At 45.4% G+C, this 27,985-nt stretch overlaps 1 protein-coding gene across 3 annotated transcripts; it reads left to right on the top strand.

Moving 5' to 3' along the window:
• The first annotated feature begins 10,945 nt into the window (after nt 1–10,945).
• Nucleotides 10,946–27,940, top strand: LRRC32 (leucine rich repeat containing 32). Of its 3 annotated transcripts, none has more exons than XM_064441527.1 (3): nt 10,946–11,460; nt 19,510–19,600; nt 24,237–27,940. In XM_064441527.1, the coding sequence occupies exons 2-3, from the start codon at nt 19,514–19,516 to the stop codon at nt 26,175–26,177; spliced, it is 2,028 nt and encodes a 675-aa protein (XP_064297597.1). In that variant the 5' UTR covers nt 10,946–11,460; nt 19,510–19,513; the 3' UTR covers nt 26,178–27,940. The 3 variants fall into 3 exon arrangements, with proteins under 3 accessions (XP_064297597.1, XP_064297598.1, XP_009508141.2); XM_064441528.1 differs by lacking the exon at nt 10,946–11,460 and adding an exon at nt 11,468–11,580; XM_009509846.2 differs by lacking the exon at nt 10,946–11,460 and adding an exon at nt 15,406–16,236.
• Nucleotides 27,941–27,985: the final 45 nt, after the last annotated feature.

Below are 27,985 nucleotides of genomic sequence, written 5' to 3' on the forward strand. Positions count from 1 at the left end.
CAGGTAAAGCTTTTCAGTATTCACCCCACACCAGAGTACTCCCCCAATCTCCTTAGAATAACCGCAGGAGAGGATTCCCCAGCTCCATGTTCTGTGCAGTGTAAGAAGCACCTAATACTTTCCCTCTGATGCTCGTTACTTTACAGCTGTTGGTATTAAATTTCATTCACCATTTTTTTCCTCATTCACCAGAGTTGCTCACAATCCTTCCCAAGCCTGACTTCATCATATCTACAGATGTGAGTCTCCTTCCTTCCTTGACCAATATCTCTAAGCACCTCCAGGTTCTGCTAAACAGCACAGGACCCGGAGGGGGACTGCAAAGACCACACACAAAAGTGGTTGCACAGTGAATCCTGGTCATGCAGTTCTCCTCTTAGCTTCTTGACTCCACATCAGTCTGGATCCATGACATTTGCCCTTCACTTTGCCATTACATGGTGTAATATAGCCTCTTTTCCTGCATAGGGTCTGTTTAGGATCTCCTGAAAATCAAGAAAAATTTTATGAGTTGGTTCGCTTTTATTGACTGCTTTCATTGACACTTCAAAATAATTTTTTTTTTAAGGAATTAAATCCCCCTTTTGCCATTCTCTCTTCTCAATATAGGGCTGTCCAGCAGCCAAGCTACATAGTATGGACTGCAGGTACAGTTAAAAAAACTTGTACAACAGACTCTGAAAATAAATAGGCTCATTTTCACAAAGCTAGAGGTCTGAAACATTTTTTCATTAACCTGTGCAGAGAAGCTCAGGGAAAGTTGATGTAGGGCCAAGGACCAAAAGTGAAATATCTACATAGCCCTGATGCCCAAATGAAAACCATGATACAATGCATGAAATTCCAGTTGGCCTTGAACAGAAGGCATTTATTAGCATTGAAGTTTTTTTACTATTGTTAGCATTTGCCAAGTTGCAAACGTTCTGCAGTTTTTAAATGGAAAATGGTCTGGTTTTCTAACAGTTTGTTTGCCAGACACCTCAGCTGCCCATCTGCTGGGCTATCTCAGTCACCAATTCCAGCCCTGGAGGCAGATGTCTCAGATCCCAACTCCACATCCAATTTCCTTCTTTATTTATTTTTGCATTCAAAATCTGGAACTGAAACAGTATTTCAAAATATTGAAAACCTGCAGGAAACCAACTGACCTTTCTCCACGCTAGTCAGAAAACTGTGGGCAGGAGAAGGCAGCAAACAGGTTTTGCATGGCTTGAGCTCCAATCTTGAGGTCTTTGCTCACCAGGAGCACTGCACTGTCCAAACATCGCATATAGAATCATAGAATGTCCTGAGTTGGAAGGGACCCACAAGAATCATCAAGTCCAACTCCATAGCAAAGAATAATATCTGATGGCAGATGTACTGCAATTAACTGCTTTAATAACCATGGTCTATTGAATATGTCTTCTACTGTAGTACCAGAGGGCTTTAGCCATGGATTGAGAGTCTGGTGAGGTAGAAACTGCTTACACTCCTCTGCATGCGAGCCCTGCTCTGCTACGTTAGTGCCTTAAAGAACAAACCTGAAAATTGTCAATCTGAACACTTCTGATTTTAAAGGAAGTTCAGGCTTGGCTCTGAACAAGCATTTTGTGACTCAGGGCTGTTTGCAATAAGAAAGCATCACAGGAGCAGAGCGGTCCTTGCCAATACTTGTTTTGAGCCGTCTGTGAAATCCTGGCACCATGTTCCGAGAATGCTGAGTGGAAATAAAGCTTTTGTTTAACCTACTTGTGTGGGCTCCCTGCGGAGGTGATTGTCTGCCTGGCCAAATCTGTAACTTCAGCTCCCCAAACACCATCATCGCACAGAAAGCACCAGAAGGAATAATCACAGGTTGTTATCCAAACAAGGTGCCAAAGTTTATTCATGGAGAGATGTCATTGGGTTTGCTTGGTTGACTGCACCTGTCAGGACGGCAAAGCAGTCGGGACGAGAGGGAAATATGACCCGATGCTTATGGTGGGTCCAAGCCTTTCAGGTCCAATCTGCAGGGGAACCAAGGAAATGCTTTTTCTCACACTATGGAGAGGAGGGATCAGCCTGAAAACCTTCTCTTCTCTACCCTTGCTGTTGTAGCTTTGTCCTGATGGCCAAGTATTGGGAAGGGTACAGACTCTACAACACTGGGATTAATAACCTCCTGACCAGGTGAGGTTAGAAGAACAAAAAAAGTCTTCATTTAGGTAGGATGAACCTGCCTTGGTTGTATGTTCAGGCACTGTTGCCCGCATGTGCCCAGCCAGCAGAAGATGAGCGGGTACTCCCCGATGGGGAGTCCTCTGGCTGTAAAGGGACAGTAAGCTTCACATCCTGAGAAGTCTCCAGCAAATCATTCCCCACATCTGGACCAACAGGAAGCCCTGAGTGTTGAGAGCAACCAACCTTGCATGGTGCTTCTCTGGACTTAGAAAAGGAAAAGCGCAAAGGGGTGCTCCTCAGAAAGCAATGGTGACACCTGCATGATTAAATGACACATGCCTGCACCCTTCCCTGGCACTGGAGTCAGATAATAAACTCCCTTCTCCTCCCGAACACCCCAGCCACATGGTAGGAATATCCCTGTCCCCAGACATGCCCCAAGATTGTTTGGGGTGGTGCTCGTTGGCCTGGAGACCACCAGTGGTAGCAATTTAAGAGTTGAATCCAGCACCCAGGAACTGGTCACTGGTTCAGCTGGAGCTACCATGAGACAGAAAGTCAGACAAGTACTGCTCAATGTGCTATAAACAGTGGGTTTGGACACTATGGATGCCACCGCCATACTGTCTAAGGCTACATGAGCCCAGGGACATGGTGTACTTATCCCTGCATGGCTTCAAAACACAATCCAAGGCAAATATGAAATCAGGGTAATAATCTACAGGAGGGCCTGAAAATCTCAAGGGCTTGAAGGGCTGAAGGCTATTTTCCCAAAGGGGAAATGCTGTAGTTTCACTTGGAAATGCTGAGTGGTGAATGAAGGTGCTGAGACGAGAAGTTTCTCCAGTTCATTTCCCTCTAGACATAGAGAAACCCCTTCAACATGAATACAGCCTGAGGAACCACCTTTGCTGCCCTTCCGAATGTAATAGGTCATCCCAAAGAGAAAAGGCTGGGGACACTGTCTTTCGGCAATGCCTTTTGTATTTCTATAAGTCCTGAGAGCCGCAAAGTTGAACACGCTTATCCTTGATACCTCATGTCCCAGTGCTGGACAGGTTTGTAGGTGGTCTGAAGAGCTGCACGGCAAATCCCTCTGCTCTTTGCAACTACAAGGGGAAAGGAGACCCTTTCAGCCCAGGGCCACCTTCCTCTCTGTGCCCTCCTGCTAACCAAGACTGGCACTGCGTAGGGAAAAGCACAGCCATGCTGCGGCAGTTATTTTTATGCTGTCCTGTATTTGCTATAAGAACTGGTCCTGGAAAAACAGTTTGCTCTTGATTTTGTACAGCTCATCCCAGTTTCAGGAGAGTTTATTTATAGAGAGGAAAAGGACACATGAAGAGCTCACTGGTCTCTCCAAGATGGAACAAATAATTAACTGTAGTCCTATTATTTTCATACAGAATCATTTTAACTGAAAAATTTTAACACCATCACAGTAAAATCTTCAGTATTAAATTCAGCATTAAAAACACCAGCTACAGCCAATGACAATAATTAACCACTAGTCATGTCTGTAACATTCGGGTTCAAAGTACAATTCAGATGAAAGCATTTTCCGACATATATGTCAATGCATATGCATGTGTGCATACAAATATATGTACATATACATACACATATATATATCTGCATATAAAAATATGTATGTATGCATTAACTAACCGGCAGCCATTCACCACCAGAGGGCAGGCAAAGTATAGGTAAATCCGTTGTCCCGTATTCCCTGCACATGTCAATGGGCGACTTGTTCAGTGGCTAAAAAGGTATCACCAATGTTTTCTTTGACCACCTCCAATGACTTTCTTACCCTGAATCTCAAACCTTATGACAACCTCATATTGCACAGCACGCTGGCTATTTTTTTTTTCTGTTTGTTTAGAAATTCTCTGCATTTTTCAAGGATGAAATGGGCTGAGCTGGGAGCGGTCCACCATGGGGTAAGCACAGGGAGCACCATGTGTGAGAGGCGAGAAGCTTCCTCAGTGCTGCGGGTGAAGGAGGAATGGGTATTGGCATGTGTGTGTCTGGAGAAATCAGAAGGTCGGTGGGAGCTGAACGCCTCCACTTTTCTTTGGTCATAAGCTATTATTATTCCTTTGCAATCAGGGGATATTCACTGACGCACAGTAAAAGGACTGATCCCTTCTGGGTTGTGTTAAACATTTATCAAGATCGTCTTATCTGACAACCAAAAACAACGGAGATCTAATGGCGATGTTAATATGAACCAATAAGCAATGTGGCCGCCCTCAAGGTCCTGAGTCCTAGGAACAGCTTATTTCCTCCATTTGAGTTGTGAGGTATGCTAGCAGGAACATGGACCTTCTGGAAAGGTACAATGACCAAAGAGCTTCTTTTCTTTTCACTCATGCTATGGAGAGGATAAAAATACAGGTGTCTTGACACCAGAAAGAAAATCCTAAGAATCCCTCTCCTCCAACCAAGAGATGCTTACCATGGAGCACAGAAAGACCTTCTAGATATGATAGGTCATGAGATCTATAAGGATTATTGTCTAAAACCCCGCGCATCCGACCTGTGGAGGAAAAGGCATGTACAATCTAACCCCAGAAGCTGCATCCCAATTTGCTAACAGATATCTTTTCACTTGTGCACAATGAGATGCTTTATAGGGGTACTGAGGCTCCTCGGGGCAGGAATCCCGTGCAGAGCTTTGCTCAATGAGGCGATAGATATCAGACCTTCAAGGCAATGGCAGAACCACTTATAATGTTTGTAACACATCCAGAAACACCAGCCCCAAGTGGCTTCTCCCAGTGGAACCTGGGCAGTATTTTAAGTGATTGGTATGTCCAACCTGGGCTGGAAAGCTGGGGTTTGCACCATCAGGACATATAACCACAACCAGCAAAAAATCCAGCTCCCTGTTTCGTGACTGCAAGAGGGACTCATTCCTTTTAATTTTGAATCTGTGTCCGCGTTAGTCACTCACCCCTCCCTTTGTGTTCACAGGAGAAAGTAGGAGCTCCTTGCGGGTGACTCATCTTCTGGAGAACGAGATGAATCATGAGCAAGAAGGGCTTCCATTTCCCTCCATGGGCTGTGAAGGATATCAAGATCAGTGGTTTATTTGATAGATGCCGACCTTGCAGATATCTACATGTGATCAGAGAGATCTCATCTTTTTCACCTATGACATCATTCTGAGGTTACAAATTTGTATTAAAAGGAGACCATCCCACCTCTGAAATCCAGAAGGAGATGTTCAGCATCCAATTAAATTTCCAGGATCTTGAACAAATCTAAGAGACTGATAAGCAGGACTAAAAAGGCCTTGCTTCCTTCAGGTTTTTGCCCTATGTCTGCTTTCTCTCTCCACTGAAACAACTCCAATGTTCATTCCCTCACATGTCCCAGTGTACCCCGCCCTCGTTATTTGGTGTGGAGGGGTCTTTAGATGGTGCCGGTACCTTTCTCCTCCAGTACTGTGCGTAGGGATTGCCGTGACGTACTGTCAGCACAGCAAGGAGCATGCTCAGGGATGAAGCTAGGGTTTAAATACTGTGTCTCTACTCAAAAAGTCCGAAAGACGTAATTGGGGGTGGGAGTTAGATTATTCAAGAAAAACTGCACACTGCGCAGGAAGTAAAGACATTTTGGAAATAACCCAGAATCCAGCTGTGGGCTATAAAAAAAAATGCTTTCAGAAGTGGTGACGTAGTGATGGATCAAGGGGCTATGGGAAGGATCAAAGGGTTTAAGGAACATGACAAAAATAGAGCATTTCTAAGTCATTTCTTCTCTCCCTAGGATTATGACTGCAACCTTCTTTTTTTTCAGCGTTTGCCTAAAAAGTCAGCATAGAAGGAGCAAACAACAGGACAGATCACATACTTAACCAACCGTGGTGAAACCCTTTTCCACAAGAGCTGAAAATTTCCTATTTCATGATCAGCTACAAGGCTTTGCAGATAAAATGCCAGTAATCCCTTCACTACAGCTTCCCTGCAGTAAGACACCACCTATCCAAACATGGCAAAGAGGTGGAAAGAGAAGGGACAACAAAAAGGGAAAATTGATTATTTAAGTGGTGGTTGATGGTTTAAAGTCATTTTTGCAAGGTCTGAGTCAATAGCAGGGACTGAAAACGCCAGGGGGAGAGACCAGCTTTCCTCTTCCTTCTCCTACCCAAAAGAAAGTGAAAAAAAGGAAGAAGCATGGATGGTATTTCATACTTTGAATTGAGTAGGAGGTCTAAAAAGAGAAACATGATCTTTAACCCCATTAGCACAGACAACAGAATAAACTGTTCTGCAGCTTGTTTAGCACCACCTGATTCATAGATCCTCCTGCCACTGCAGTGGAAGGCAGAGATATGAGAAATGTTTGCAAGGGAAACCACATCAGTCTCGTCTGGTTTGCCATTTCAAGATAAACCAGATTTGTCACATGGAGCACAGTTTCCTGAACCTGTTGATAAAGCTTGGCATGTTTCAAGCACAGGCTAGAAGATGTCCCTAGAGATGGTAGAGGGGGCAGACAAACCCCAGAGACACTGTAAAAATCTGGGTTGGATGCAGGCTGCCTCCGACCATCAGAGATGGCAGGGCAAGTGCAAGGCAGAAGGTTCTCTTCTGTCTTCTCAAGATGTTCACCTGGCAACTTTGCTTGCAAGCCATACCTCAAAGTCTCACTGGGCAACAGTGTGAGGCCCACAGCCACTGGAAAATAAAACCAGAGAACCCTGATGATGGTTTCAGCCCCCCACAATCCCAGCACAAATTCCATTTGCCCCATTCCAACCCCCCAAAATGACGGGACTCTCTGCACCTCCTGGGATATGCTTTTCCTTCCCTGGAAGTTTTGCCCACACGCTTTCCCTCTCCTTTTTCTCTTACTGTCTCACTGCCCCATGTCCCAGCAACCCCCACATCTGGCCATCATTTCCTCCCCAACTCTATTTGTGTTATCTTCTGTGGTCTCTCACTCTGCAGCAGACCCTTATCACCAAAGCCACCTTATCTATATCCTGAAGTAGTACCTGCTCACACTAGGAGATTCAGCAATATCTGCCACTCCAAGTGACGTACAACATCCCTCAAGCACTCCACGAAGGTCTTGAGCACCGTTGTGTGCATTTTGCTTTCCCATTCAATTTTCTAGCACTGCCTGCCTAGGTGTCAAGCAGCGCCTGGAGACAGGCAGCCACCCAAGAGTGACAAGACAAGCCAGGACTATGCCCATCCTGCAAATCACAGCCTCCTAACGTGGAGACAGCTAACCCCTTCGTAGCTAGTCACGTCTGGCTGGGTGAGTGCCGAGTGTCCCAGGAGAACCGGACATGCATTTTTTACCCTGCTTTTTGGATAAATTTCGCAGCTACTTGGGTTACTGGTAGCTGGTTTGGAGATAGCTAAGGCATGTCCTCTTTGCAGTTGTAAGTGGAGCAATGTCTTCACGGCCCAAGGCCATGTGGACCTCAGGAAGGTTATAGTTGGTACCAGAGGAGATTAAGCCAGGCCTAGTCTGGGGAGATGCCAAAAGCGACATCTTCTTTGAGTTCAACCAAAGACAAAGTTCTTGAGATCTGCAGGCACCGTATGATGAGGCTGAGTTGGGACAGGAACCACAGCTGACCTGGTGACCAGGAAAACCCCCCTGTCCCACTCACCCCAGCGTCAACACCAAGGCAAGCCAAAATCACAGCATTTAAAGCATCACCACGCTCCCAGCAGCAAACTTCCCTGAATAACAGCAGGAATGGAAAAAGAGTGGCCAGAGCAAAGCTCTTGGCCCTCTTGTTCCTCACATATTTTTTAAAAAAAAACAGGCTATAATAGGAGTTGGAGGAAATGGAGCATAAATATCAAACTTTGTTTAGTCTGGGGAAATATCATTTATAATTAGAGATGGGCATCCTGTTGACATGATACAATCTATTTTAAGCGTAAGGTGAGCACGTGGTCAACCTCTAATCTTTTGCAAGTGATTAAAAACTGCCAGTTCATCTCTTCCTGGTTGGTTTCTTTTTTTTCCCTTTGGTGTTTTTTTTGGGGTGGTTTTTTTTTTTTGTGTGTAATTTCTAAAAAGCAACTGGGCTAACGTCAGCTCAAGATAATGATGCTTATACTGGCAGTGATGTCTCGAAGTATCTCAGTAGCTGGGAGTTTTGCTTTCTGTTCGTGCACTTCTGCTTGTCTCCATGCCAGCCTCACCAACCAAAGCCTGCTCACCTCTCCCATGGAAGAGTGGGAACCCCATGAGACTTGGAGGGGTTGAGCCTATGGCAGGACATGGCCCAGGGTTGACTTTGTGTGGCCAGCATTGACCTGTGGCCTTTTTTTTGACGTGGGATTTGCTGGTTGCCCCAGCCTGCTGCCCTAGTGTGGAGGCGTGCAGGGTTTGTGCATGGCAGATACCAGCAGAAATCACTGTAGAACTGGTGCTTGTAAGCAGTTTTGGAGGCATGATGCTACAAGTCTTCAAGGTGTGGCATCCCTCCTAGTGTCCTCAGGTTCTTTCATGGGATATGCATGGGTGCATTGATACTGCCAGATAACCTGGCTCCCCACAGTCAACCACACTGAGGGTTAGCTCTCTCATGGGCACCCTTCCCCACCAAACCAGCTTGTTTCCTCCAAGCTGGGTGTAGTTCTGGGGTTTCCTTCAGGGCCTGCATCAAGTTTGGCTGCTTCTCTTCCGCACAGTCCTCCTACATTATTCCACAGGGCGTTGCATGTTGTCCCCACATTATTTAAGGCACTGTGAAAGCAATACAGTGAAACAACCATCTCAGGTCTGTGGGATACCACCCAGAGCTAGATATCTGAGTGCTGCATACCAGGACATAGCCATCTTGCTCTAGAGAAGGGCCAGGTCTATATGGATCAGGCCAAAGATCACTCCCTGGAAGAGACATCTTTAGTGGGAGAGATGTAACTGGAGAAGCATCAGCACTCAGGTGCCACTGGGAACCAGCCATAGATTGACCCAAGTCTTCTGCAGCCCCCACACCAGAGACAGAGGTCTAACAGCAGCAGGATCTATGGGAATAATTCCTTCTGCTTCCTTATGGACCTAAAATTTATTGTCAGGAGACCTCTTACCCTTTCTGTGCTAGGCCATTTTCCTGTAAGCTAGCCACGTACCACCTGGAAAATACAATTGGATCCCCAGGTCTAAGAAGCAGGTCCACAGCTATCCTCCAGGCTAGGCTGCTGTGACATCAAGTTGGCCATCAGGTTGGCCTGGTGTGGTGACAGGAAGGGATACGATACATCCTTGTGCTTCAGTGAACCCTCTTTGCGGATCAGTCCTGGCCAAATAAACTAGGACAGACTAAGGGGCGAGTTTTGGCTTGGGGAGGAAGCGTACATCAACATGTCAATGTCAAGCTCATGCCAAACCAAACAGGGCAGCCATATTCACTAGGCACGGTGCCACGAGATGGAGCGATAGTGGACAGCTAGTTTAGACATTGCATGGGGTTGTCGGGACTGTACAGCTTTCAGACCATAAGCTCACTCCTTGGTACTGCCCTGTACTCTTGGGACCATTATGTCCCATAGAAGAACCATTCTGAGGACACCAACAAGGTTTTGGGACTGCTGTACACAAGCGAGCTCCTCCAAAGGATCTGCTTCTGTTGCCAAGACAAGTCAATGAGAAACCATTTACTTATTAATTGTAAGCCATTTGGCCTTTAAGAAATAAACGTATGTACTATACATGTACACAGGCAATAGCTGTTGTAGTAATAAAGTCATTATTGTCTACTTCCTTATCATTATATACATGTTACTACTAAATTTATTGTCCTTGTTACGTACTTATTGCAACAACATGTGCAAAATATATTTACTGTGATATTTAACGAACCACATCTTTCACATCTGTAGACGTTTTCATCTTGAGCCTCCCAGTATGCTGCAGATCTGAAGTAACTCTGACTCACAGGAACTGTATAAAAGGACATGGCTTTTATCTGATTTTAATAAGGAAATCTAGGAAAGCGGGACAGAATTGATGTTGTCCAGGAGAAGAGACTCAGCACCCCATTTTTTTTTGGTAAAAATGATTGGCCGTCATTGCACATCTCGGCATAAAAGGGGGAAAACACACGATGCTGGAGCTGAACCTCTCCTGCAAGGCGGGGGTCACTCCATGGAGGTGCTCCTCATACACCTAGGGGAGAAGGAGGGAGGTTTGCGGTGGTCCCTGGTACCTGCGGGAGCTCCTAGGTGGGGTGGCCCAGGGGAGGTCAGGTCCTGGCTGGTGAAGCCAAGACTTGGTTTGGTCCTAAGACACCCATTCGGGAGCTCGCAAAACCCTGTTGGAGGTTTGAACTCCCAGAAGCTAACACGTGGAGCCAGCAGGCACCTGCCCAGGTATCAGGACACTTCGAAGTAGAAGAAGACAACATGGGCAATGTGAAGGTCTCCCACCGATATACACCAGAGCATTGCTTCTGAAACGAAAGGGAATTTCACACCCAAGAAGGGGAAACAAAAATCCATCCCACTGCCCATTTTAGAAGGCATGTATATTATTACCCATTCAAGCATTAAATTTAATTTATCCTTTCCCCCAGGGGTGCATTTGGCCATGCCACTGCTGTGCCGCAGAGACACACCTGAGCTGTCGGGACACCAAACGCAATGTGCTTGTCCTGCTGTGATGCTTCCCTCCAACATACCCTTTTCCTACACATCCCATCCTGCAAGGACTTGGAGTTTAGGGTTTGCAGCCCGCTCAGTCCCCATGATTTACCCATTTACCCCAGCCCCAGCAAATGCCACCCCCGAGAACCTGCAGGTCCATGTGGCTGAAAGCACACGCTCACATCTGTGGGACAGGCACAGCGAACTTCAGAGACAAGCACGTGCCCCCGAAGCCTGTGGAGGGGATTTTTTGTGGTATTCACAGACTGTTTCATGTGTCAATACGAGAGAAGCGTAATTACCAGCTGAGAAACTGCAGGAAATAAGCCAAGGTTGAATGAACGAAATGGAAAATAAAGAGAAGCGCAGAGGACACACACATTTTAAAACTATTACAGAGGTATGTATTCACGTGCTCATGGGAGCCTGGGAATATATAAGAGCTCATGACTGCGAAGGAATGAATTCAGGGACCAGTCTATGGGGAGTATTTTTTTTCCCTGTGACTTCAAACTTCTCTCGGAGCTCGCAGAGTTTTAGTCAGCTGGCATGCAACAGAGGTACGACTTCCCCAAGGAAACTCTTCCTCAGCTTGCGCTGGAAAGGCTGCTGGGAGAGTCCGGGAGACAGAAGGCTGCAAGCAGAGGCGAAACCTCCTCCTCCTCCTCCTCCTCCTCCAGCCACAGAGCAGGTACGTGGAGACGCGTGTGAAACCGGGAGCCTGCTGGAAAGTTGAGCTTTCGACTGCGGGAGAGACGGGGGCTCCGGTGACTTAGAGCTGCAGCCTTTAAAAATAACACAGATGAGGAAGGTACTGTATAAATAAAATATACTGTGTTTACGAATAGCCTGAGGACTGGCTAAACACACTGTGTAGATGGCTCTATCCACACAGCTGTAGATTTAATCCATCAGGGACTTGCACTGCAGCGAGTTAGATCCTTTATGTTAAGGAGGCACCGGTTAGTTTATAACAATACAGTTGTCATATGCCTGCTTTGTTACTATTCTCCATGTTTACAGTAATGGAAGATGGGGAGATGGGGTTGTTTTTTTTCTTTCTTCACAGGACTTTAGTCTATTTATGGTGTTACTGCATCATAGCGCTCTGAACCAGGAGTGCTGCAGAGATCAGCACTGTGCGCTGATTAAACGCTGCTTCCAGCTCTCCGACACTGAATCCTAATATAGCCTTGGGCGAATCACACAGTCCCCGGGTAAAATGGGCAAAATGCTGTTCTTACTATCAGTGCTGTCATTGAACTCTCCCTGTTGGAGCACGAGGTGTGAGATGACATGGTTATTTTTCTACTCTTAAGATCCTGACAGCTTGAATGTCACCTTGGGTGAACAATGACTTGCTGAGAGTGTTTTGCTGCATCTGGACCGTTATAATGAGATGTTTAGACGATATTTGGAAATGGTAAAGTTTTAGAAAATTCTAGTTTATATAAAAGTCACAGATAATTTTCTAAAGCCAAACCCTGTTGGTTTTTTTTACATAAGTTTCCTTTAAATAGAAGCCAAAGTTTGGATTTCGGCAAGAGTGAAAATTTGTCATTTTACTAAGATGTAATACTTTCAACCTAAAAATAATCTTATTATTCTAAAATGCTGAAATCCTTTGGTTTTCAATAACAAAAATTGACAATGAGGCACCTCTTTTTCAAGCAGATGGTTACAGCTCAGTGACTGCATGAGTGCTTGGCCTTTTACTAATACAGTGATGGATGGATTCGGGGGGGGGGGGTATCAGAATCATGCAAGTCAAATCTATCAGAAATAATTTTCCTTCATTTTATGAATCGAGTACACCTTTTCTCAAACACTGACTCCACTGTCAGTAAAAGAAAAATTGCTGTATTAAAAGTCAATATTTCTCTCTTTTTTTCTGTGCTTAGACTAAAGCTGGTGAGAAAAGGTTCTGATTTGGTCCCTGGGTTTGAGTTTCTCTGGGAATTTTGTTCTCCTGGGAGAGAATTTCATACTCGTATAGTTTAATCTGCAAATGCTAGTTTACGTCAGTTTTTGTTGACGGAAGTGTTTTCCTTTTCCCATCTGCTGCTGTCCCTTCGCCCAGCCCCTCGCTCACACAGTCTCCGGGCTGGTGGGTTTCGTGCAATTCTCATTCATTTACGTGTTCTCTTCTGGAGAGAGGAGCAGGAAAAAAGGTGCATAAATCAGTGGAAGTGGCTAAACCCTTTGTGTCCTTAACTGGAAGGGTTAATTTTTGGTGGGGAAATGCTGTTGGCTGCACACTTGACAGAGGTGCGCAAGGAGAGAGGGCAGAGAGAGAGAGAAGGAAGGCAGCAGCTTCAAAGGACAGGAGAAAAGCCACGCTGGGATTACAGGAGATGTAGGAGTTCTTATTTTGATGCGTGGACTGCACACCAGAAAGGCAGGCGGCTGCATCTGCTCATGACAGACCAAGCACCGTGCAGGTGGCACAAGCAAACCAGACCAGGCGAAGCAGCTCCTGGAGATGTTGTAGGGTCTCAGGAGCTGGAGCTGTGCCTCCTTCTCAAAGGCTGTGGCTGAGGGTGGCATGGGCTATTTATTTTTTTAACAGGATCGCTATTAATGTTGTCTCCAGCTCCCTGGTGGAATGAATCACCAGGGAGCTATTCCGGTCGAAAGGGAGCAATACTTGTCCCACTCCTGCCCTTGCAGTTCAGACCCACTTTCTAAGGTGGGGGCTTGTTTTGTTTACTTCTCTGGAGAGTTTGATTCATGCAGCTCGACACAGAACTCATCCCTAAAAGCAGTGCCTTAGAAAGCAGCAGCATTCTGGATGGACAGACTCCAAAAGGTCTGGAGGTTCAAGACAAATAATCGTCAAGACATATTCTTGATTATCCGAGACCCTTGGGAACTCCCAGCAGATTACAGACCAGCCCGTGAGAGCCAGTGGCTGGGGTTTGCTCTGGGCCATGCTGGGAAGGGGCTTTGGAGGAGAGGGGAGGTCTGACGAGGTCCCCACCAGCCCTGATCCCCACGCCAACCCCGGCTTCGGGTGACGTGGGGTGAAATCCTGTCGGCAGAAACCGAGCAGGCGGTGATTGCTGAGGAGACCACAGGAAAATCAGGAAGGGCCTGATTTCACAGAGCCACAGGTGCAAACCCTTTGGCATCAGTGGGGTGGGACAGCCCTTGTTATTTTGTACAGCTGGGCAAAAAAGCTTGACTCCCAGTTTTCCCAGTGGAGATGACCCAATCTGTCCCATGGAGGCAAGCCTTGCTCCGCAGACGTGACTACCAAGCGCGTACTGTGCTAATGTCTCAACACCACTTTAAGGTATCAACTTCTGGGCCGCCCAAAGCATGAAAATATTGAAAATGCAAGTGAGCCACATGCTTAAGGGTCTTTGAAATTAATTGCTCTCAGATACCCTTTAAGAAAGGGCAGAGATAGTAAGGACACCGCTGACCTTTCCCAGCGCGGTTGGTGTCCCTCTAAGGCTGTGGTTTTAATGAAGCAAAGTCCTGAGCAGCAGAATCAGTGCATGCCCTTCCCTCCTGCTTTGGCATTTGTTTCTGTCCAGGCTCTTTTTCACACTTCAGCTGGCACAGCTGCTCGGCCACTCGGTAAAACAGCTTGAGGAGCAGAGCTGGCTTTTTTTAAAAAGTACCACCAACAAAACAAAAAACCCTGCTATTTTTACCCCTGTGAATCCAAACTTCCCAAAGTGCTCTGAACATCCAGGTGTAGGAAAATGTGAAGCTGCAGTCATCCGAGGCACTCACTGCTCTTCATTACAGGCATGATATTTGTGTTCCATCTCCAAATCAAACCAAAATATCCTATTTTAAAAAAATTTAGAAGTATTTTTCTTCTCTTGAAGACCCCACATTTTTGAGGTTTTCCTTGCGAAAGTGTCTGTGCGTTGCAAGTGCCGTTGCACGCTGCTGACGAGGCAAACTCTAAACCCAGAGCATCCAAAAGGCATTTAAACTTCTGGACACCACAGGGTTCCCTAGCTTCAGCATGAGTTTCCTGCTTACCCCAAGGCGACTGCAGATGGAGAGCTTGGCTCTAGGGAGCGTGCCAAAGGGATCAAGTGAAAAACAGCGCTGCAGCCAGCTCCGACCAAGGGAAGCTCAAGACACTACGTGCTTGGGGGAAGGTGATCAAAACTAGTCTGATGAAGCCCAGTCAAGGGGAAACTGTCCGGGGTTGTGATAATCTCCCCGGCAGACTGTTCCTCTGAGAGCTGAACGTGGATTTTTCTACCCATTGCACATAATCATGCCCTCGCCTGCCCGCACGCATGCTGCTGTCTCTTCATAGCGTTTATGCCTCTCGTTTCAGGGTGCATTAGAAAGCAAAAGAGATGCTCAGAGCCCAGGTCTTTGTCGTATGATTTCAACCATGGGAAAAGTGCATTGCAACAGTTCGGGCTTGAGAGGTTCAGAGACAGCGACGGGGAAATCTATGTAAAGGCGAGTTTTCCAGAAGCAGGTCTTAATTAGCAAAAGGAAGTGAGGAAACCAGCAATTAGACAGCTGCTCCAGCCCTAGAGGGCAGCACAAAATAATAAATAAAAAGCTGAGCTTGCAGGCAATCTGAAATCCTCTTCTGCATGGCAAAAGCACCCCTTCTGCAATGGGAATTTTTCCTAGCAGGTCCGGAGGTTTCAGCACTATGTACTTGCTGCCAAAAATTCAGCAGCTCATCCAGATGTTCGGACCCCTCTGCCTTTGCCAGGGTCCCTCATTCCTGCCTCGTGCCATGAAAACCCTTCCAGTCAGGTGCGTTGTAGCTGACACCGGACCCCCATCCTGCCGGCAGATTGCTATCCCGCTCTGATCAGCGGGACCTCTGTAAAGAGCTGTTTCTTCCAGGACAGGTTTCCAGATTCAGGGCTTTTATATTCATCAGCCATGAATCTGAAACCTTTCATCCTCAAGTGCTGTTTCCCTAACGATGCAGAGAGTGATTTAGGTGCAGGGGTAGGAGGCTGCAACCCTCCAGGAATGTAACTCGCGGACACAAACCCCTAAAGTAAACACGCCGCCTTGCACCACGCACGCAGCTCAACAGCGGCATCGGCAACGATAAGTCACTTATTCCCCTGAGCAAACCCGTGGCCCGATCCTGACAGTTTCTCTGGCAAAAAGCCCCCTTGTTTCTCAACGCCTGCCCCGAGCAAGGGCTTCAGGATGTCGCACAGTAGCTGACTCCGTCTGGAGCACAGCGGTGGCTAGGACCCAGCAAGAGCCCGGAGAGGAGTCCGGAGGAAGACAAGCAACATAATTTAAAGCAGACACTGTCCCAAATAAGGTTATTTCCCTGAAAAGTCCTTCATTATGAAGTTACCAGTGAGCCTTTTGATGTCCCGCATGGGTGAAACCGAAGCTGAAGAACAATTTCATCGGTACCAGGACTGAGCTGGTTGTGAAGAGCTGGATATGCTTTTTAAAGACATGATAAGCAGTGTTTGGGGATGCGAGAAACCCTTGAAACAAGGTAAACGGGGAATATTCACTCTTTCTAATCCTGAAGCCTCTAACACAGCAGCAGAGAGTCTTGTGTGAAAAAGAAACAGACCCTGGGGAGTTTGGTTTGTGTTTTGTGTATTGGCTCGTATTTAACCTCTCTTTGGCACAGGAGAATGTTTCTGTTAATTGTCTAAGCAGTAACAAAAATTGCCTTTAGGGGAAATTTGGAAGGCGCTGCTGTTGTTACCTACAAGCAACATCTATGAAGTGGTTTCAGGGTTGATATTGTAATAGAGATGGAGGCAAATATTGTTCTGGTGTGGGAACTGGGGAAACTGGGATTAAGCCCTGGTTCTTCCATGGTTTCAAATCTGTCTTGGGGCAAATCATTGCTCTCCTCTGCCTTTGCCCTCCCGTCTGTTAAGTGGACATGCTGACGTGGTTTGGGTACCATGTTTTTTCTAGATTTAAATTATTTAACCCACTTAATAAGATTCCTTGGAGGAGTTACTCACTGAACTCACGTATATTTTTCAGCTCTGGATGGGGCTGGGTAATTTTGAAGTACCCTGATGGAAAGGTGTGACACTGAATGTGGTTCAGAGATCAGCCCTGCTCTGAGGTATGCTGGGATTTTTATCACAGCTGCCAGTGGGAGCAAACTGGCACCGAGCACAAAGCTGCTTCAACTCTGGGAAAGCCTCTAAAAGCTCCTTTAGGTCAAGTTGCTGTTACTCCCAGGCTGTTTTTGTAAGCTGTGGTTAGAGCCATCAGTGCCAGTGCCAGCAGGCAGGGTTTAGTCGTGATGCTCTCTGACACCAGGGCAACAGGGGTCCTGTGAGCCCTTTGCTCTGCACTGGGAGAGGGTGGTGGGCATCTGAGACCTTCCCACAGGCCAGAGAGGTGGGGGACACAGTGCTGTGACACACAAGGTGGGTCTAAATGTTGTCCAGAGAAAACCTAGGCAGGGAAAAGCTCTTCAGCTAAGCTGAATATCACCTTGGGAAGGGAATCTCCATGAGCAAGGGGGTTGTGCTGTACCAGGAGGAGTGACTTACCCTCCTCTGGACGGAGTCCATGTGGTCTTATATTGGAAAAGACCACCACGTCCTAGTGCTTCAGGGTGTGACAGCCACCCTCAAACACTTTGAGGGACAGGGTCCTTGCTTACTATACCCCTGTCTTGCTCAGCGTGCCATTAAATCAGGTTTTTGCATTCAAATACATCAATTTCCCAGTCGCTTTATAAACATAATTTAGGAAGTTTCGAAGCATGTAAAGAACCCAGATTGCATCAGGTTTGTCATTCAGGAAGTGAAGGGACCGTTTTTTGAACTGGCAGTGTGACAAGAGACGACATGGCAGAGCACACGGGACACATGCTGCCCATGAGGGTGGTGCCCTGTTGTGGGTGATATTAATGGAGACTTTGTCAGCTTAATGCATTGGATTTAAACAGAAACGATTTCCATTTGAGGGCTCTGAGTAAAGTCTTGTAATCATCAGTATGTTTGTCTTTTCTCTCAGTGCCAGCAAACTGATACCCAAATGATAAAACTCATTTTCTCCTCCTTAGAGGAGGCACTCACTCCCCTAAGCCTGGGCAATGAGGAGCAGAGGGGGAATGACAGAGACATTATAGATGGTCGTATCAGCAATTCCTCGTTCTATAGGATGATTTCAGTGTATTTTGCAAACAATAATTAAAAGGGTCGAGAATGAGCATCCTTGGTCTTGTTTTAGAGGGGGGAAACTGACTTCTGAGCCACAAAGACAAACTCTAAGATCTTTCACCTTGGGGTCCCAGGTTATCATCCATCACTAGTTGTTTCCCTGGACTGGAAGGAATGTGCAATTTGAAAATAGAGTAGCTGTGGTCTAAGTCTCCCCAGTTTCTCTCTTCCTATTACACAACTCTTTTCTCTGGTTGGGAAGCGGAGGGATGCGCTGGTTCCCGTAGTGAACCCGCTGGCATTGCTGTTCTGCAGTTGCCATTGCTGCGCAGAAGCGTTGCCATCAGCTGCACCCCTCAAACAGTGACTAAGCAGAGGGATCTCCACCAGCTGGGAATGATCCCATATCTTTTGTTTCCAGCCTCCTGATGCTCTGTGGGTGGAAGCCGCTGAGTAACGGTACACTGATGCTGGTTTTTGGCGGCACATATGCATGGGATTGGTGCGCATTTGGAGCTTGCCAGATGCAGGCTTCCTCCTGGAAAGGCTTACGAGCAGTGCTAGCTAGGCAGTGCTGCATGGCTTCCAGTTGGGAGCTGGCTCTGGGTGCGGGCAGGACCAGCTCAGATCTGCCTGCGAGAAGCCACACAAATACAGTCAGATTCAGCATGTTGGCGACAGAGGCGTGTCACAAAGAAGTGATATCTGGAGTTCACATCAGTGGTGACCTCATTAGTGTCCATCTAGAAACAAGCTGTTTGAAGGACAAATGCTTTCCTTTGGCTTTGTTTGCATTTTTCTCCCATTGCCCAGTGACAGGCCTCCCAGTGGCGTTTGCTGCTTTTGCGGTTATTTCTATGCTCTTTTTCTGGAGTTCTTTCCAAACAGTTAAACTCTGAGGAATCCTTCGTTTCACACAAATCCATTCCATTTTATAACTGTCCTTTTGTAAGGGATCTGCTTTCAAATGTATTTAAAAGCCTGCCCATACCTGGGATGTATAAAATAGAAAACTAACATTTGGACGAAAAGTTCTCAGTTCGTTCTTTAAGCTGTTTATATTAATTCAACAAATCTGGATGAGTGTATAAAAGCTCTTTGACACTTTGGGATGAGAGGAGTGGAAAATGTTGTGGATGGAAGTAGAAACTGTTCCCAATACTTGTTGTTTCTGAGTGGCACCCATCCACTTTTCTCAAGACCTGGCACCCCAAAACTCCAGCCTAGTTGAAAGTACCTGAGCTGCCTCTATGAGGAGAATGAAGGCAACTCAGTCTCCAGCAGTTGCCTTCCTCCATGATGCCAGACACGCTGCCCAGCTTGAGGCCCTGGACTTCATCGGGTGGCCTGAGTATCATCTAGGTAGCCGCTGAAATCACACTGGGGCAATCGATGAAATGCCTTGGACCTTCCTTTGAAGTCCCCAGATGAACATCTCTTTTTCTGACCAGGCTCAAAGGGATGCAAAGGTTCATAGGCAGGTTGTAAGTGCTGCAGGCTCAGAGGTGGGTTCATTTACTGCATTGCGGGGTGCTTCCCCGTGTTAGATGATGACCTGGTGCCAGCTTTTGCACTCGTCGACCACTGTGTCACGTTCGAAATCTAACCATAATTACTTTTACCTGCAGAACCATGAAACTGTACATCATCTTCTTCCTGGCAGCGGTGAACAGAGGGACCTCTAACGATCAGCCCGCAGAGGGGAAGTCCTGTGAAATGGTAAGGCTGCCTCCCTGCTCAGGCCCCTTGAAATCCCGGATGAGGTTGGGACCCCCTTGTTACAGGCACTGCACAAATAGCTATGCCCTCTGAGAAGGCAAATGCCCCCAGGACCAGGCTCTCCATGGTGGCAGAGGTGGGCTTTGCTGGGTTAGTGGATGCTCAGCAGTCTGGTCTCAGGCTATGTCCTTGTTGTAGTGACAGCACCTAAAAGGTGGGGGAAAAACAAGGGTCATTATCCCTGTTTCTTTCTAAGGGGGAGCTGCTTAAAATAAATTGGACCTGATTTCCCCAATACTGTGCAAGGGATCTGTGGCTGAGACAGTGAAAGAACTTAGACCTAAAATCAACTCCTTTATATCAGGCCTGAGTTCTTTGTGCTTTAAATAAAGCATCTTCTGTGAAATACACCTATACCAGCCCTTTTGTAATAACAGGGAGACTGACCTCCTCTGCCCTGACACAGCATTGTTGCCAGGGAGAGGTCCCTAACTTCTGCTGGAGGTGAAAGAAGTGACAAAGCCTCTCACTCTAGTACAAAATTTGGTCCTTGAATTTTTGCAAGCACCTGGTACAATGTTATAAATATTATTCATAGCTGAACTTTCTCCCTTCCCTATCCAAGTGCTTCTGACTGTAACAGGCCATTTAAAAATACTTAACTACTTTTTATTTTTTTAAAGCGTTGAAGCTGTTCAGTGCAAATCCTCAAGAATTTCCAAAATAGGAAAAAAAAAATAATTTGCTAGCTGTACACATCTCCCTTATGGGACTCATTCCATTCCTGCCCACCCTTCTGTATTGCCGCGCTTCCTGAATTCCAGAGAAATTAAGACCTAGTATATATAAAAAGATCTTGGGAAGGTGACTGGGTAGTTCAATTCATTGGCTGGAGAGGGAAGACTGATGAAGCCACTGTAAACATGACGGCTTGGGTCCCATGTATCATAGTCACATGAAGGCTGGGCGAGACATGCAATAATCCAAGCAGATTCGCCCCATCCCATTTCTTGATGGGTCACAGATCAGGCTTGTTGCTGAGAAGTAAACACATGCTTGTTTCCACCACGCCACTGTAAACTGCTTGCATCGAGCCAACAACCCAAGGCTTTACTCAAGGAGTCTGGGAAAAATTTGGCCCGACAGAAAACTTGTTGCTGTCAGAGGCTGGGATGCTCATCTGGTATAAATTAACGGCTCAGCGTCGCTAATGTCGATGGAGCTTTGCTCCTCTTCCTTCGCTGGGTGTTTGGTCCAAGGGAAGGAGGAGGGTGTAGAGCCAAACACAGCTTAAAGAAAGAGGCAGCTACTGGATTAGCTGAAGGGTCCACCAGGAGTCCTGCTTACTTCATGTGATGATTTTTCATCACAACCTCGCTGTTTTACATGGTACTTTCTCTGTGGCGACACCTTTAGAATAGTAAAGGCTTAGAAGTGAAAACTTTCATCCCAGATCTGCTGGAAGAGTCATGAATCAGAAACCTGTGCCCCTCTCTGACTCACTGCTGGTGCTCTTGTCATTGAACCGAAGTCTTGTGAAAGAGGTTTTAGGAAGTCAACAGTCCCCACCAGGCCCCTGACATGTAAGTGAGCTGCAGTGATTATACAAGTCACCATGCATCTGCCCATTTGAGCAACAACAAGGCATAGCTTAAATGTCAGGAGGTTCTTCCTACCTCATATTGACATGCAAAGAGAGGTTTTTCCACTAGTTCATGTCTTACTTCCCAAAGATATTTCTGCTAATTCATGTTAACTGGGAGAGAGGAACTTTCAAATAATTCATAGAAGGGAAGGGTTTTCGGCACATTATATATTATCTTGCATCGAGGTTGTGCAAGAACGCATGTGTACTGGCCAGCCGATACGTGGTACCTCGGCAAATCGCTAAGGTTTTGTTGTATAGCTGAGCCTCCACCTGGGCAGCTCTTCTAGGATGGACACCGTGCACGTGCGAGTTGATGCCAAGTGGCTCCATCCCAAATTCTTTGGTTCAAACACTCATGAGTTGATATGGGAGAACACAGGTGGATGCTTGGATCCAGATGCTGTGTTTGTAGGGTTCTTACTAAGGTGGGTGACAACTTCCACCCAGTGCTGAGCAGCGAAGAATCGGAGTCAGAATCCAAGCGATGCTCAACTTTTGAGCTGTTGGGTCATTTTTTCACCAGCACCTGAATGGAACCAGACACAGAAGGGACCAAACACTCCCCACCCTCCAGTACTTCTTGCCAATGGACTTCAAACAAGCTGGCAGCAGCATCGACAGAGATTAAGAAGTCAGAACATGAGGCTGGAAAAAAACTCTTTTCCAGCCTCAGGCTACCAACCCACTGGGCTACGGGGTGGGGGGGAGGGGAGATACACAAGCAAACAGATGCTGTTTGCTCCAACCCACTGAGACGTGCTTCATCTTTTCTTCCTAGTGCCGATGAGAATAAAATTCATGCAGTTTGAGCCTCAGGGGAAGAAAGATGGTGCAGAACAGACTAGATAAGAAATTCAGTGAGGATCAAAATAGTCAGTGAAGAGGAATGAAAGTTAAAAATGGGAGGAGAAATGTTATAGGAACAAATGGCAGACAGTGGGAGGTATAGATTTTATCAGTTGGTTTTATCCCTGGGAGGGTTCAGTGGCTACAGATTAAAGGCCCAGTCCTGCAAGATACATGGTGAACTGGGACCGACCTCTCTCCCATTGACTTCAGTGCAAACCAGCCGACTGACGCCGAGGGCAGTTGGATCAGGACTTTGCTATGGTGTTGGGTGCCCAGAGGGAACGGAGGGTGCCCAACACTTGTTGAGATCTGGCTCAAAGTGTGGGAAGAAACCTGGCATTTGCCTCAGGCTGCAAAGCAGCTGCTGCGTTTTCACTCTGGATTTTTGCATCCTTCTGGTTTCTCCCTCTTCCACAAAATGAAGGAGAGACTTCCTGCTCCGTTCCTGAGCCTCAGAGCTAAGCTCAGCTCTGTGCACATTTTAGCTCAAAATAAGCAATTCTACAGTGGCTTTGCAGGAAAGAAATAATGTCAGGAAGAAAATTCCCTTCTCTTTTTTTCTAATTTATTTATCTGGGTGAATTTTGAGTGATTTGGAGGGAAAAAAGGAGAGGACTCAGGTTTTAATAGGACATTTACTTGGGGTCTTTGGGAAAGATGTGTCATGGAAAGGACTGTGGAGCAGTCTGTGTATATCTAGAGTTTGGATGAGCACTTACACTCCTCTGGCACATTTTTGTGCCGTCTCCAAAACTCACATGATGCAAAAGAGATTCACAAAATGCTGACTATTGCCCCACTTCTGAACAGACCTGCCACTTCAGTCACATAAAAGTTCACATGAAACAGATGGGTTTTAATACATTTTACTTTTAACTTTTCTCTAACATCTGAAAAGCTTTGCGTCATGGAATCTGGATTCTGCTTCTTCACAGAAGTTAAGAATCAACAAATTTTTTTTATTTTTTTTTTCTTTCTGATCTTTCTACAAACAGTACATGACCCAGTCACCCAAATACATTCATAACAAGAGTTTTCCTCCAGTAAATTAAATGCTGCCTAAGCCTTTCGCATTCCACTTCCTCTGGCTGCTGTATGTTCTCCTTAATAACAAAATACAGCTTGACATTTATGCAAGGATGATCATGTTCATGTTTCCAATGTTCCTTATATACACGCACTCCAAATTTTGCTTTGGACACAAAGTCAATCCTAGCTGCAATTAAACAGACATGCATCTAGAAGATGAATTTTACTTTTGCACTTGGGTTTTTTCTCTACCCTGTTGCTGAGAATTGGACTGAAAAGGCGTGACCCTTGTGGCACATCACAGCTTTTTTTCCCCTCAAAAGCTGGCTTTACGTAATTTGTCCTTTCCGTGTTGCATCATGGATGTCTTGTGTGGGTGGTTCCATAAGGCACACTCCCCATACAAGAAGGGAACTGTTGCCTTAGGAGAAGGATGAACATGGATGGTAAAAGCAGGAAGAGTTTGGAGATTTTCATCAGAAAGGTTTCAGCTGTTGAATGACCTATTTGGTTAAAGATGCGTTGCTTAACTAAGCCATGGCTAAAGGCAGACGTGATCAAATATCTGTGGGTGTGACTAAGGAGAGAGATGGGTTTTGTGCTATAGGATCCTTACATGTTTCTCCACCTCCTTGCTTTGGGACCTATGCTGCCAACGGAGTGAGGATCTTCTAAGTACTACTTACTATTGTGAGTAGAGTTGTTGAAATCTTATACAGTGTTGAAGCTAAGAAAATTAAACAACAGAACAGAAGCGAGGAAAAGGTGCTTGATTGCAGTGGAAAGAGGGCAAAACTCCTCCACTTGGGACTATTAAAGTGAGCCCAGGAGAAAGGTACAAAAAGGAGAACAATTAGTAGGTATCACATGCAGATAAAGCTCTCTACTGTTGTAAATCATAAATGTTTTTAAAATTAAATGAGTGCTGTTAACTACAAAAAATTGTTAGGATTGCTGTTCTTGCTGTCTGAATGCTCAGAGAAAAGAGGGCGATCAGTGTTTCAGAAGAAGGGCCTGCCTGGATGCTGAATGTTATGTTCCTTATATTTCATGTAAAGATGTTTTTTGTTTGTCACGTGACATCCCCTTTTCTGTCTTTTTTTCTGGCAGGCAAACTTGCAGGCATTTTGCCACAACAAAGACCTCCACCAAATCCCTCGCGAGCTCCATCCGAATGTAAACAAAATAGATCTGTCTGGAAATCTGATTCAAAGCATCCCTGAAATGCCATTATCATTCTACACTTCCCTCCAGTGCCTGGATTTAAGCTCTAACCAGATAAGCCTCATCACGCCTGGAGTCTTTGCACACATGACGAGTTTGCTGGAAATAAATTTAGCCAACAATCACTTATATGAGCTTGCTCAGAATGGGACAGAAGGGATTGGACTGTTACCCAAGGTGGAAATACTGGACTTGTCGCACAACAGTCTGTACAACGGGATGGCTGAGTATTTCATTAAACAAGCTCCAGCACTACGGTATCTTTCCTTGGCAGACAACAGTATTATAACAATTTCACACAAGATGTTTCAGGGGTCTCCCAATCTTGTGGAGATAGATCTTCAGAGCAATATCATCATGGAAATAGAAGAAGGTGCTTTTGAGGCTCTAGTGAACCTTTCCAAACTCAATCTCTCCATGAATTCAATTACTTGCATCTCTGATTTCAACCTCAGGCAGCTGGAGATACTTGACCTTAGCAGGAATAGCATTGAGACCTTCCTCACCACAAAGTCAGATGATGAATATAGCTTAAGATGTTTGGATCTGAGTGAAAACAAACTGCTTCACTTCCCAGTCTTTCCCCAGGTAAATAAACTGGTAACCCTGAATTTATCAAAGAATTTAATCCAGCTCACTGCTGAATCCCCTCATAATAAAATGGACTATATGGAAAATGAATGGCTAGATGCTCCTTTTCATCTTCTTGATCAGAAGCAAAGTAGAAACAAAAGTTCTCTTTATTTATCCCAGCTTGTATATTTAGACTTAAGTTATAATGAAATCAAATCCATTCCAGATGATTTCTTTGAATCAATGTTGTCCCTTCACACCCTTAATCTCAGTAAAAACTGTCTTCAGGCATTTGCAGTAAATTATGACAGTGCATTGATCTCCCTAACTGTCCTCGACTTAAGCTACAATGCTCTGCACAACCTTCTCCTAGATGCTGGCACGTTGTCAGGTTTAAAGGAGCTCTATCTTCAAAACAACCATCTTCAGGCCCTGCAATTTGATATCTTCTCAAGTCTTCCTAGCCTCAGACTACTTAATCTACAGAGCAATAATATCAGCCTTTGCAGCATGTACTCAGGATTAGCTAAGCAAAGACTTGCTGGAGAGGAAAGTGGCTGCGTATCATTTGTTGATTCTCCTGCCCTTCAGTACTTGTATCTCGCTGACAACATGCTGAACATCCTACCAGCATACACTTTCTACAAGACTTCTCTGATTGTCTTGGATCTCTCCATGAACCCCAGATTGAAAATAGAGGTTAAAGCATTATCAGGACTGGAAAAGTCTCTGGAATATTTGTATTTACAAGGTAATAGGCTGACAGATTTAAATATTGACTTGCCTTGTTTTAGTCACCTTAAACATTTAAACCTCTCTGAAAACCAGCTGAACTGGCTGCCTAAGTGGGGTAGTGATTCTCCACTGGAAGTTCTGGACCTACGGAACAATAGGTTCAGTACATTAGAGAGCAGCAATATTTTAGCATTAGAAAATTCCCTTAAAAACTTGTATCTCACTGGGAACCCACTCAACTGCTGTGGAAACATCTGGCTTTCATCAATGATCCAGAACAAAAATGTCCAGATCCCGAACGTGGAGCACTTAACATGCCAGTACACTCAGGACTTTGGGTACCAGGAAGAAATGCACATTGGGAACATTAGACCAGAAGACTGTGAAAAAGAGGATCTAAAGAAAATCAACTTCCTTATTATATTAACATTTGTGTTGGTTTTATCGGTGATAATCATTGGCGTGGGTTCAGTTTTTTGCTTCCGCAGGCAAAACTTTAACCATCAGTTTAAAGCATAGGAACACAAAATGCCTTGAAAACCGAAGAAATCAGGTGCCACACTGCCGGTGTGTAGAAATGAAGGGTAAAATTCTCATCTTTGATCTTTAACTGTGGATTTTAAGACAGTTTCAAAGCGCCCCTGAACTGCACCCCTACAGTGCTCTGGGTTGCAGGGACTGAAAGGAGAATCTGTCGTGTTTTGCACTTGCTTCATTCACAAGCAGATCTGCTTAGAAAGTTAATACAGTGGTAGAAAGGGCCACTGCAAAGCCCTGCTGCTGTTTTGAGGGACCTGAGGCTTTTCACTATGCTCAGAGATATTTTGCGATGTTGCCTTCGCAGAAAGGCTTTATACAAATCGAGCATTGCAACTGAATCACCTTTTTATGACAGTCATTGATGACATCAACTGAGCAGGAAAGCCCTTCTCAAAGTTTTGTGCCTCCATGAGATATTTTGCTCTGAGCTATGAGCTTTGCTTTTTCCTAACTGGTTAGACATAACAGCTCCTAACCCTTCTTAAGCTTAAATCATACAAGCCAACGCCAGGGCGGGCCAATAAACAGTTTTTCAGTCCTTGAAGTTGGTTGCAAATTTCCCATGAGAATTCAGCTAAAAAAGGAAATCATTGTTCATGTCTGTTGTGATTATGGCCACCATTTAGAAAATCCACAGCTATCCATGGGAACCAAAGGCCTTGGTGGTAGGAACCTCTTTGGATACCTCCCTTCGCTAGTGGTACGTTGCTCCAGCCACTAGAGCAACACACAGGAGGTAAATGAGGTTAATTAGTCTTAGCGCTTAATACCCACGAGGGATGTAAGAGAAATATCAGGTGTGAAACAGCTGCTGCGCTATATGTTACCCAGATCTGCTCAGAAGGTCACAGGTCCACAGTTCAACTCAAAGAGGAGAAATTTGTCCCTCACGTGCAATACATATTTAACTGGGTTTAATGTGAAGAGATTCATCTCTGGGGTGAACACTTTTTAAAAGAGAAATCTTGGAGAATGAATTTCAACCAGCTACCATTGGACTGAAATGTTTATACTTCTAAGGGAAACTGTTGGGAACTCACTGCATACACTTGCATTTCAATGCAAAAAAAAAAAATTTGTCTATTTTTAAAGGTCACAGGAGGTCGGACAGCAAAAAGGCGTCTTAAAGATACCAGTGTAAAACAATACATAGGGAATGTAGTCCTGGGCCGCTGTTCACATCAGAGGTCCACTGTCTCTCCCTAAAAAGAGATTATGGTCTAGAGGACTGGCTGCAAGCAGAGTTACGTAGACCCTCATTCTGTGATGGGTTTAACGTGGCCAGCCTCTCTCGTTGCTAAAAGCTGTCACTGACATATGTTACGCCCCGTACTCTGACAGCAGATTCACCCTTTTGAAGTGAAGAGAAGCTCACCAACAGTGGGAGCCTGACCTCCTAACGGGGTTCAATGGCTTCAGGAGGAGTGATAGCAGGTTTTCTGTTAATGCCAGGAACCGTACATTAAGGCACATAAAAGAAATAGAGGTCAAACCAAATCCTGTCCAGGTAAATAACTCAGAGTCAAATTGCTGCTCCATTTCTGTTTCTCCCAGCTAGTGAATGTCAAAATTAACACACTACAAACAGGTGTATAATTCTATTTTTTAAAGCAGTTATGTAAGAAACTGGCTGGTAGTTTTCATTGTGAAATTTTGTACAATAAAAACGCCTTTGAATTTTGTAAAAAGCACAGGGTTGTGAATATATTAAAGTACCAGCTTGGAATGTTCCACAGATAAAAAGCTATGTCTTCCTAGTTTTCTATGGTGTTCAGGCTCCACCTTCG

This window comes from Phalacrocorax carbo, chromosome 1, assembly GCF_963921805.1.
Source record: "Phalacrocorax carbo chromosome 1, bPhaCar2.1, whole genome shotgun sequence".
In the NCBI taxonomy this organism is placed as follows: Eukaryota; Metazoa; Chordata; class Aves; order Suliformes; family Phalacrocoracidae; genus Phalacrocorax; species Phalacrocorax carbo.